Below are 13,019 nucleotides of genomic sequence, written 5' to 3' on the forward strand. Positions count from 1 at the left end.
AAGCTTGGATTAGTGAATTCGGCTAAGAGAAAAACAAGAACTGTGCGGATAACTCAAAAGCAATTGGTTTGTCTTGGAAGCAAGACAATGCAGAGCCAAACAGGTTCGATTCCTTCCCCTGCAGCTTAGAGACTGGTCTCCAGTATTAAACGTGCTATTACGTATAACGTAAAATTAATTAATGTATAAGCATTTGCAGCACTGTAAAATGAAAGCACATTTCATTGGTGTAGGATGCTTGCCACTACTGGTAACTCAGACCCAATTCAATCACAGACATACTACAGACTCAGCCGTGCACACACACACGCGCCAGGCGCGCATATGCATACACACATGTTCTTAAAACAACATTTAAAGCTGCACGACCTCAGCCGCTTCCCTCCTAGCGCGGAGGCCAGTTGTAACCTGATGCCACGAGCATGTTTTTTTTTTTCATTTAAAAGAGGCATTTGAGCCGCGTGCGCTATTTACTGGGCTGCTTTGTCAGGCTGCTCAACACAAAGCGGAATCACTGCCGAGCCGCGACTGCCACATCACAGGGTCTCCTACACAAAAACGGAGACACCATGATTGTGCTGCTTGCCTTCCTTCTCAGCCCCTTGGGGCTCCTACAAGGGTCTCCCCGATGTCACCCCATGGACGAAGCACTGGGTAAGGCTATCATTTTTGCACGGGAATTTACTGAGAAAGCTAGAATTTGCAACTGATTAAAAGCCAAAAAAATGCTTCAAGGCGTGTGCTGGAAGGTCGTGAAAGCATTCTTGTTGGTTGCAGAAAACGACAAAATGTAAAGACATCTGTAGATAATTATCAACAGCTGTTTATGTTCACGATGATGAGTTGCATTTTTAAGACTGTTTAATGTGGGACTAAGATATACGTTCTCAGAAACTAGATACACATCATGACATTTGATTCACCGAAGGGTTTTATAATGGCGCAATCCCATTGAAAAACGATCTGTGAATCGGGCCCTTAGGGAGGGAGGCAAAATTCAGAAAGTCATTTTTTTCCTTTTTTCCTCCTTTCCCCTTACTCATATTCAGCCTTCGTACACTCCAGTGGGCATCCAGACACATCTACAATTTAATTTGTTTAGTTCTGCTCTAAATGTCTGGGGTGGGGGGGGGCGAGGAGGCGTTAAGAGACCTAACAACTAGCAAAAAAAGTATGAGCTAGTTTGAACAAGAAATCCATCATCCAGGTACACGATCACATTTTGCCTAGAGAACTATGACGTCTAAGGCGTGTGGCACGTAGCATTATAATTTGTATTGTTTCATTATAATTATGAAAGTGTGAACACTTGGACTAAATGTTCAATATTCACATTCACAACAGTTTAAATTCAACACGTGGAAAGAAAACGTCACTTTTTTTCTGATCAGTGAAAGCACATTTCCCCTGCACACTCTGCCATTTGCTTGGAATGTGCACCCGACATATTTTTGTGTGTGTGTTTTTTAGTGTTGAATCATTTTTAGAAATACCAGAACGTTATGGTATGATTGATGAGAACGTCTGTGCATATTAAATACGGGCATTGTACTGAATGAAACATCGTTTTAGAAGCACATTGCAACCTCTAAAACAAAACCTCTTGAATGAGATCATATTTTAGAGTTTAGCGCCAGTTTTCTCTCAGAGTAGAAAGCAACAATCGAAAAACTCCATAAAGTACGTTCTTACGTAGCTACAAACAAGACTCACAATGAGGAGATACACTTACAGTCGGCATTACAAGGTTGATAGTATCTATCTCATGGGTTGTCAACGTGTCCCCTTCCAAACGATTTCGTTTACAACTCTTATGATCTTATCACTGGCACTGCTTGCTGGGGCGGATGGGAGTACAAGACATCTGGAGTGGAACACATTGAGTAGCTAGGATGTTAAAGCATTGTATTTCTTTGTGTGTGACTGTCAATCACAGGTGGATGCATATGTGCTGCACTGATTCATCATGTTTTCCTAATCAGCGCTTGTATCAGGCCTCCATTTTACAAATTAAAGAAGCTTCAACGGTGTTGCTTCAACTGGACAAAAGAATGAGAAAGCGGAAGCCCACACACGTTATGAACTGGGGCACCCTTAGCTAGAGCTACCTGCCCTCATATTGCAGAAAGGGAAGCACATTTCCTATTGCTGTAGAAGAGACTGCACATTCCTTTCAGACGAGAAACCAGTGTTGGGGCTCAGAATTGGCTTGCACCATCAATGCACCATTCACATTAAACCCAATTGTGTAAAAGAACGAAAGCCAGCGTAAATAAAGTAGTGCCAATCCAGACTGTGGATGCTTGCAATGAGGGTAACATATGGTGCATGGATCAGAGAGAGTGTGTGTGTGTGTGTGTGTGTGTGTGTGTCGGGCGGGGGGTACCTAAAATGAAACACTCCATTATTCCGTTGTTTTATCTTTGAAATAGTGATAAATGATGTAGTATTTTAAATAATCTTTATAGAAGAATGTTTTCTTTAATTCTTCAAGTCCCTGCAGTGGATGTAGGAGTTACCTATCTGTATTACTTATATAAATACAGAAGACTGAGAAATGATACACCCTGAGCCGCTACCCTCAGGTAGAACTATTGAAGTTTGACTATAATGATGATTACTCATTGGACGACCGCCACAATTTTTAAATGGACGCTTACCTCCATAGATTGATAGATAAATTGTTGTCATATGGAGTGACCTGACCTGCAGACGACGTCTGGAATCCTGATAAAGACCCATTCAATGTACTCACAGACTCTCTGACAGTGACTCCTTCCTCGGTACCTCTGGGAATCATTTCTCCATCCACTCTTCCTTCCTGGGTGGGACAACATTGTAGACACTGGGCTCTGATGCAAGTCCACGTTTGAACAGTATTATTTGGGGTAATGTTAGACACCACACAACTGATGTCGCAAGATAATTAGCACAATGTACTTTACACTGCCAGTATACTTTTGTTCTCATAACCCTACACTGAAGTTATTTATACTACCAACAGCAGCCTAAGGAATGTCGATCTAGTCTGTAAATACCAGTCCTCATTATTTAGATGTGAGACCAAAGTGACATCACCAATGATTGTGGATTGCTACAAAAAAGACACTGACTAGAAACAATTTAACAAATTACTCTTGCTTAAGCAGTCAACATAAATGACTCATGAAGAACTAGTCACCTAGTGATCCTTAAACTAATACTCTAGTTGAAGTTCACATGCAATGGTCTGCGACAGTGGTCTGCACCGTTGGCTCTCCAGATGTTTTGGACTACAATTCCCATCATCCCTGGTCAGCATAAACAATGATGATGGTTCATGAGAGTTGCAGTTCAAGACATCTGGAGAGCCCCAGGTTTCTGACCTTTACTCTATGAAGTTCCTTTTTCTATTGCATATACTCTTTGGCGATGTGTACATTCAACCCACCTTCCCTGGCCTGTAGGCATACAATATTATTGACCTTTAAAACTGCAACCACCAAAGACCTAAATATATTTTTTTTCCAGAACTCATAGACTGGTACTCGTTCACCCAAAACCTCATTTAAAGCCTTTCCAGCATCAGTTGTAAGTCATTTGAAAACCATAGAAATGTTTACACCACAGATATAGCTGCCAGAGAGAATATATAACTAACAGGAGGTATAGAGTTATATTCCATCTGAAGCAACAATATCAGAACCTTTGGGCCACTACCTACTCAAAAGACATAACGACACACAAGGAGGTTCTGTTTGGTCATGGTAGTCCATGGGTTGAAAACTTGCCTGTACTGTTTGAATCCCCTGGTTATGTTTATCACAACCATGTACATTCCTACTTTTAAAAATCGTGCTTTTGTTGTCAAATTTCTTCATGGTTTTGTTGGTTAAGGGATTCAATTTCCAAATTAACCCTACTCTAGATGAGCAATCACTTTCCCATGTGTATGCATTTAAAACCACAGTTTTCTAAACGGTCCAAGCATCTTACCCTTTTTGACCCATTGCTTGTTCACTGTTCCTTTCGCCTTAGTCGCTCGCCACAAAGTGTTTAAAAGTGTGGACATTGTAGTTCTTCGTGGTGAGCTTGAGCAGGTCTACCCCATGGATGTCAGTCCTATCTGTTTGATACACCAGCACAGCCATGATACTTTATCCGAATATGAATCAGTTCCCCAAACTTCAAAAAGATGAAGCTTAAATTAAGATATGCCTAATGGCCATAGCTGCACAAAACAGATGGATTCCCTAATGCAATATTTCTCCCAAAAGATCTACATTTATATAAGAATGTAATGATAGACATGATATTGGAATGTTGGCTAACAAAAATTACAACTTTAAAAACGATTTCCTTTGAGATGAAATGAAATAGCTTAACTATCTCTGTATATAATTTATGTATTTAATCAGGGGCGATCTGCTGCTATGGGTGGGGGGTCCCGGGTCCTTCCTTAAATGGTAGATCCCCGCTGATCCCTTAGTTGTAGGAAGCACAGGCCCTCTTGTGCTTTTTCGGCACAGAAGGACTCTGCTGCCTTCCACTGAGCAGGGGTCCTTCCCACTCTACAATGTATTTTATTTGTTGTGCAGCCCTTTTGTCTCTTCAACAGATGTAGCCTATATTAATATGAGATGGAAGGGCATCCAAAGACTTGCTCCACCACATTGCATTATTGCACTATTGAATGTAGGCCAGTCTAATCACATAATAACATGTACATTTGCTTTACTCTTGATTCACAGTTACTGCGCATCAAGGGTAAAGAAAACATGGTAAGGATTGGCAATGGACTACGTTCAATTTAGGCCAGTCTCGCCACATAGTAGTGCATCAAGTGTAAAGAAAATGTGATACATTTTAGCACATCGTTAGACCTTCCTATACTGAATGTAGACCAGTCTTGACAGGTAATAACATTTATGTTTGCTTCTTCCGAAAATGCAGTTAATGTGCATCAAGGATAAAGCAGATATGATAAGTGTTATTACCTGGCTAGACTGGCCTACATTGGTGGCGCCAGTCTGCATATACATTCTTATTGCAGCATGGCATTATTTGCTTATCATCAAGGGTAATGCAAGCATGATAAGTCAATCAATCGATCTATATTAGATTTTTGTTTTTCCATTAACAGACTAAAAACCACAAAAGACAAGAATACAATGAATAATAATCATACGAAAAACCATACAAATTGCTCAGTATACAAAGCAATCAGCCACTTTGAAAAGGCTCTTTTTACAAATTCATATAAACTGTACAAAAAGTGAGTTTCATTACAATCCATTAGTAAATAAATAGCATCACAATAAAACCTGATGTATTACTTCCTAAAAAAAGGATTTAAAAATTGCTTCCACAAGTCCGAGTAACTTGTACAAATCAGTTGGACATGGCTGCTTTTCTTGACTGCTCCTGTTTTGCAATAACATTTTTTATCTGACACAGACGTGTCCCAATGTCTTCTATCCTTTAAAGGGAGCAAGTTCAGCCTGGTCACAGGTACCAATCTCCTATATTCTGCAGATTTTATGGTACATATGTCGCCATCCTGTAGCATGTTTACACGTAGGTCAACATATATTTCATGCAAGGACAAAGTGCCCACCTTTTGTATCCTCAACTCCTGATCATTCCTTAGTGCTCTTTGTTTCACAATATTGTTTCAAATGTGACAGAGAGGAATGCTGAGTAATGTCTGTGTTTAATATTTTCCCAGCTGACCAATAATTTACGTCCCTCCCTCTGCCAAATATCTTTCTTGGTCAGAGAGGACCGCCAAATTTCCCCATCACCTTCTTCAGATTGGGATTTTCTGAATTGCCGAGGCACACTTTCATAAAATAACAGACACACCTTAGTTTTGCGTGGTCTAAGCATGATAAGTGTTATTACCAGGCCTATTTTTAGTGTAGGTCCATCTTGCCAGGTAATAAGACTTATCCGGTTTTTTTAACCTTAATGCCAAGTAAAACATTCCAAATAATTCCCAAAGGTGGATTTTCTACTAGAAGTGCTTACATATTATCAGCAGAAAACTAGTTGAGTGAAAGTATTAGACAAAAAGCAGGTCTAAGTGCCTGCAAAAATATGTACTTGAATGGAGGTCAGGTGCAAATACCATATGTGATCATAAATGGTAAAAGAAAAGATAGGGCAATAATGTACAACCGAGTATACTGTCAAATCCTGTTTTGGCAAGACAATCAGGTTAGAGTGTGTTAAATGGTCTGCAGTGCTGTGAGATAGAAAAGCACTAGATGTTCCCTCTCAGGCAGAACGCTATGATGATCGCATTCAAATCCTTCATAAACCTTTTCGTATAAAAAAACAAGTCTCAATCAACAGGGACTGAACAATAACCTTGGATTGTGCTTTTCTCTTGCCAATTTGGTGAAAATAAGCAAAACATGACTCAGGGCCTGATTTACAAAAGCGTGTTATAATAGCACAGTCCCATTTGAACACGCTTTGTAAATCAATATTTATTTATTTTAAAAATTGATACATCCTGATATTTATGGAAATAGGAAAACATAGAGAGATACATCTGCATATTCTAAGTCTTTGCATCTTGCAATGCTTCCACTGGATGTGGGCGACATTGATATGCCACCTGGCATGAGTATTCTGATTTCCTCAAAACTGGTCAAAATTAATGGAATGATGGGTACTGCTATTCCTCATCCCAAAGGCATGCTGGGGAGTGGTTGGAAACACAGTTTTCTTTGTGCATATGCTGTTGTTTCAAATTCCAATTCGCCTGAGTGTGTGGAACTGACCTCAGGTTAGTGTATTGGCCAGGCAGGATCCCACAGCCATTTCCTGGGAGTTGGATTTCCTGGGAGAGACAGAACCAGCCCAACAATCTTGTCAATATAATGGCACAAAAGAAAATGTATTTTTACAACTGTTCTACATGCTTCCACGTAGCCAGTAAGAAAACGAAAAAAGCAACACGTTAGGTACAATTAAAATTGGGCGCAGTTTAAATTTCAACAAGGTCAAGAGTGCAGATTCCCTGACATTATTTAAAATTGACCAAATGAATAACCTAAACATACCTGTAACTTTATCTTATAAAAAGCCTGTTCATAACTCACGAAAGGTGACCTGTGAATATTAACAAGTCACTTTTTAGAGATAAACCTAAGCTGGCCCATTGCTCATCAGACCAACATACAGTACCCCATGATGTGCAAAAACGTTTTGTTCTATTTCCAATGCAAGAATTCTGGAAAGAGAACTTTGTTTTATAAGCCCCCCTTCACTGCGGGGCAGGTAGCACTAGGGCAGCGTGGCATGTTGAAGGACCCTCTAGAGGATGGCTGCAGGCTGCTTTCCATAGCATGGTCTATATTTCGGTCTCCTTAAAAATCCTCAACGTGCCCGATTTGCAAAAGAGTTTTTCAATAGGGAAATCCCATTGCAAAACGCTTTGTAAAACATGACTAACAAGTTTTGGCTGGCACTCTGGAAAGTTATAAAGTTTCACCCAGCACTACTTATCAATGCATATCAGTGAAAGCAATGCACCACAGCCATTCCCCTTGTTCTCACAGTAAAACGCACATATTATTTTAGTTTGTCTCAGAATAGAGTTAAAAACTGAACCACAACTGTCCTCTTTTATTTAGCACTGGTTGTTAGTTAGCAAGGTAATCTACACAATGCTGAGAAACAGTCCACCGGTTTGACGTGTGCAGTGGGTTTGGGCGTCTGGACTCAACAGTGTAAACATTTGCAGGAATTCTGATAAGAGCAATGGCTTTTCCTTTTAGACCTCCATGTTTTCAATAGAGGAATGTGTTTCTAGGTCATGGAACTTGCTAGAACATGGAAAATTCTAGTTGATGGGTGAGGTCATGAGGTGCCCATCAATAATTAACCAATGTTTTGATGTTTCAGTGAACTTTGTGAATCAATGCACCATGTTTCCTGCACCTTAATAGTGGTCTACAAGTCATTCCTATTAGTAGTACAAATGACTTAGATGATTGGACAGTTCTGTGCACTTACCTGTGATTGCGATATTCCACTTGCAGCATCAGCATCATGTTCTTGGCATAATGTTTTACATTTCATATACACATTTTGCTCAACATTGTGTGCCGTTAAGACCTGTTGCAGCACCACACCAGCTGTTCTGGGTGGTTTGGTTGTCAACCTATGGTTCAAGGAAGATTTACTTTATGACTTAATGTTCTTAGCTTCAAAATATTTGTTTGATTTGGTAGTTCACATTGTACTTTTATTAATGGTATAATTCGATCATATGCTAATGTGTTTTTTCAGTCTTGAAACAGCAAGGTCTTGATGTTTTTTTATGGTTTGTGTCATAATGAGTAATTCTTTGTGTGTTGATCTTGTTTCTGTTTTTTTATGTATTTCTATTATTTTGTGTTGTTATGTTTTACTAGCAGTTGCACCCGTGCTTCAGACGGTAATTCATAAAAAAAAATATAAAAGATTAGACCATGGCATATCAGAAAATCTACTGGCAATAATAGTGGCAATGAATAAGGGATCTTTTCTGCAAATAAGATTGGATAAAATAGCCAACCTCTCTGGAACAATTAGGATAGAGAGATGGGTGCGACAGGGATGGAATGTTGCCCCTTTCCTCTTTAACCTTTACCTAGCGGATTTAGCAAAGTGGTTGCAGGAGTCGGCGCTGGCAAGTCCAAAGATTGGGAAAGGCAGAATAAATTGGATTGCATACGCTGACGACATTGTTCTACTTGATTTCAAGCAGATTGGCCCCCAACGCCTGTTGAATGCCGTTGAATGTTACGCCACATTTAATGACTTGAGAATTCACCCTCATAAGTCAAAAATGGTTGTTTTCAGGAGACCACTCAAAGTAACCAAGCTATTTTCCTGGTGTTTGGATGACCAAGTCATTCTGATTGCGAAAGAAGTAAACTACTGTTTGGTTTAGATGCAATCCCTCAGTCATATCCCATGGATTGGGATAGAGTGGAGGGCATATTATGGAAGTCTATACTCCATCTTACCAACTGCGTACCTATTGCTAGTTTAAGATATGAACTGGGCCTTCAGTCCATGAAAGCATGGATGGAATGGAAATGGGTATCTCTATACAGACAGATTTGGTTCCCCCTAAATTGTCCCTCTATGAGGATGTTTCATTCTGTTGAAGAAACGTATGAATCCCTACTTAAATGATTTTAAGTCTCTGGTTCTTGAAACCCTCACAAGTTTGAATGTAAAGAAGTTGACTTAGTTCATAAACCTGGTAAAGTTAAAGGGTACATAAAAAGGGCAGATTGGATTAAGACCACAGTGAATATGCACTCCTCTGGTGTGTCACCATCTCTATCATGTCTTGATATACCCAGGGCAAGTCTCCCTGCATATCTGAAGAGATTTCTGGACCCTGTAAATAGGTCTTACTTCCTTAGATTCCACCTCAATCTTCTGCCCACCCGGGAAATAGTCTATATCAGAGAGAAAGAGGAGTATGAGGACAATGCTTGTCACCTATGGGAGGGCTCTTGTCTGCAGACTTTGAGGCATCTGCTCAATAATTGTGTGGGGACTTTGGAAAGGAGGGTGAGTGAGTTGTGGCACTTTGTAACCAAAGACTGGTGGTTAGAATCTGATTGTTTTTTGGAAAGGTTAGTTTCAGGTAATGACACTTTATTGACAATAGAAATAGTGAAATCATTAAAAGATTTAAATTTGGTTGGAATAATTGACTCCTAATTGTCTCGGGAGGATATCTTAAGGGCAATGCACTTGCCTTGGAAGAAAGACGACACAGAGCAACATAGGTTTGATCCCTGGGTCAGTGCTTAGAAACCTCTGGGTATTAAGCATGTTATAAATATCCTATCATATCATATAACATCATATCATATCATATCCCCAGTGCCTAAATTTTGTGGGAAATTGATGTTCGTACTTATGTTCTTTTTCTTGCATATTTATTTTCTTAATTTTCTTTTTTTTCTTATTTACCTCTCCATTCTTTTTTTTTTTGACTAAAAGGGCCTTCTTTTTCTTTTAATGTGCATCTATAGACATTCTTAAATTCTACAGTTTACATTTGTTTGTGAAAAGTCTAGCATTTTGGCTATTACCAAATAAAATATATATTTTTATATGTTATATGTTATAATTTTTATATTGTCTACACCATGGAACCTACCCACATGCCAAATTTCAGGTTTGTAGCATGTTGGGATGTATGCTGAACATTTCAAACAGAAACACACACACATCCACAAATATTCCTTAAAGGGACATTTTGGTTAAGTTGCACTAACAAAAACATATGAAATTCATTGAAAAATGTTGTTAAAGGGACTTTATAGTTAAGTTGCACTAACAAAAACCTATGAAATTCAGTGAAAAAACATACCCTTGAAATTCACCAGTTATGATACGCTAAGCAACCATAATGTGTGCCACCTCTGTGCACTGCTAAGACAAACACCCAGGACATCAAAGATGACATCACAAATGTCATCTTTGATGTTCTGCGGGCACGCCTCCTATACGGACACCCAGCATATGTGCCCTGTGATTCCTGCCCGAAGGGTGTCCACGATGGCCATCCGGGTGATATCATCATGTAACCGTACCTGTGCGGCATGACGGGGTGTCTGCGGACAGTGTTCATGACCTGGGACAGTTTAAAAGTGCATTTTCCACCAATCTAAGATGCTTCAAGCTGAAACTTTAGCCTTGCACAGCTCCCAGACCCATTCTTGATTGATCTGGCAATTATTTACAACTTTTCAAGGCCTATTACTGACTTGGTTGTCCGCGGACCTCAGAAGGGACCCACCCATTACTTTTCCTCATTCTCAATCTTGCTATCCAGGTGAGAGCACCTGCTTGCAGTTTCTGAGTTCCTGCTTTGCAGATCTGTTTTGTGAGACCATCATGGCATCTGCTATGGCCTCTTCTGCTCCACAACCACCTCCACCACCATCATCATCTGGAGGGCCTGAACAGGTGCAGTGATACAGATGAGGATCAAGAAGAAGAACAGGATGAGGTGGATCAATTCCCTATCTCCAGTAGTCGGAGTGAGTCCTGGGTGTGTCAATTTTATACAACGGTTGGAAATGTCCCAAAGGCTTGTGCAAGCACGGTTCAATGCACTGGGCCTCATTACGACCCCGGCGCTAAACCATGGTGCTATTAGCACCATGGTCCATGCCGGGGTCCGCCATGGTGAATTACCGCCCCATTCCAAGGTTGGCGGGGCAGTAATTCCCCATTCACCATGGGCCCTTCCCCATTCCCATTTCTGCCCCATAGGGCTCAATGGGAATGGGGAAGGCACTAAGTACGGTGCCGCAAATTACGGCACCGTACTTAGCACCAAGGTCCCTTTGCGTCACCCTACCTTAACGCCTGCTTTAAGGTCGGGTCCCGCAAAGGGAACTCGTAATCAGGCGTTAAGGGTTTAACGGCGCCGACACCTTTTACGGCGCCGTTAAACCCTTAACGCCAGGGTCGTAATGAGGCCCACTGAGTGCAAAGTTGTACTCAGTCATGTGAAACATGGCTTGTATTTCTAGGGGACAATTTCCATGAGGCGCCACACCAAAAGTTACCATCCGACTGCTCTAAAGCGATACCGTTCTCAGGTAAGAGAAGGTTAACATTCTCCAACCCATCATCTTCAACTGCTCCTGTGACCACAAAGGATACACCTTTGGGGCAGAGGATCCCAGCTGTGGCTTCACAAGCCAGACAGAATGCTGTTGACCCTTACCTTTTGAGGGTAACAGTGCTATGTTTGTACCGTGAAACACCAATCTGTAGGGGGGAGCAGTTTCAGAGTGCTTTTGAGGCTGCGGTCATGCAACACGAGTAACACTGCCCCACCTTAAATGTAAGGCCCACCCAACATCTTCCTCTGTCAACCTGCTCCTTCATCTCTGTGGTAGGTACACCTACCCTCCCTTCCCTTCCCTATCTTGCCTCCCCTGCAATTCAAAAAGGGCAAAAAAAGTACAAAAGCAAAAATACAACCAAAAAAATTCTTTCGGAGCCACCTTTCACAGTTAAAAAATAGAAGTGAGAACAAAGGTCACAGACCCCTGTGTAGCCTATTTAATACACAGACAGCGCAGTAATCTGTGGACATCTAAAAAATTCCAGACGTGGGGTGGAAGAATTTAAATCATTTTAATTGTTTTGCATTAGAAAATGGTGGCACTTCAAAGATCCCTTTTTGTATTTTTGGCTGTTATACTTTTGCTTTAATTTTAATTTTTGTAAACTGAATGAATACATATGTTACTGAATTTAATGATTTCTTCTCACATTCACAAAAACTGCTTCAAAGCATTTTTAATGTTTCCTACAAAAATCTGATTACCAACATCAGTTAAATGTTGGCAATAACAAATGTATTGTTCTCATTATGAAACGATGTCACGCCAACATCTTGCATCGCATCCACATCTGTCTCTGGGCAATGCGTGAACATTTTTTTTTTAATTATGGCACATTTCCTTTAACTTTCCCAATGTCTCCATCATTGTTGCAAGCTACAATGAAATTCCACTCATGTACCCCAATCCGTTCCCTCCACAATGAGCAATAATAATGTCTGGATGTTTTAATTCAACCATATTTGCACAAAATGGTAGCCAGTCCACCCACTTCATGCCTCCCACTCCATACTCCATCCAACCATGCACACTTGCGTGTTCTCAATTTCACTGGGCTGAGTACGATTGTTGTTTTGTTTCTCCCTTGTTCCCCTCTCTTGCCTTGTCACGCTCTGAAACACTTGTGTATGAGCGCAACACAACTAAAATATCAATATCATTATCAATACAACACTTCCAATTCAGAGGATCTGAGATTTTCAGCCAATCCACAGTGCTCAGCATAGACCTTCAACCAATGGACCCAAATCCACACACTCTGTCTTCTGAAAGACATTGCCATGTCCATTTTAATCCTGTAACAACTCCTACTAACTGCACTCCTGCGACCATCTCTTCCTGTACACCACACCCAGGAAACCTAAATGGCTG

At 40.5% G+C, this 13,019-nt stretch overlaps 1 protein-coding gene across 1 annotated transcript in view; it reads left to right on the forward strand.

Moving 5' to 3' along the window:
• The first annotated feature begins 353 nt into the window (after positions 1–353).
• CPZ (carboxypeptidase Z) overlaps positions 354–13,019 on the forward strand; it is a 435,147-nt gene continuing 422,481 nt past the window's right edge. The window contains exon 1 of the mRNA XM_069632030.1: positions 354–654. Within this exon, the coding sequence (XP_069488131.1) occupies positions 570–654 (85 nt within the window). The 5' untranslated portion in view covers positions 354–569. The remainder of the gene's footprint in view (positions 655–13,019) is intronic.

Source organism: Ambystoma mexicanum, chromosome 6q (genome assembly GCF_040938575.1).
Source record: "Ambystoma mexicanum isolate Mex_15411 chromosome 6q, UKY_AmexF1_1, whole genome shotgun sequence".
Classification (NCBI taxonomy): Eukaryota; Metazoa; Chordata; class Amphibia; order Caudata; family Ambystomatidae; genus Ambystoma; species Ambystoma mexicanum.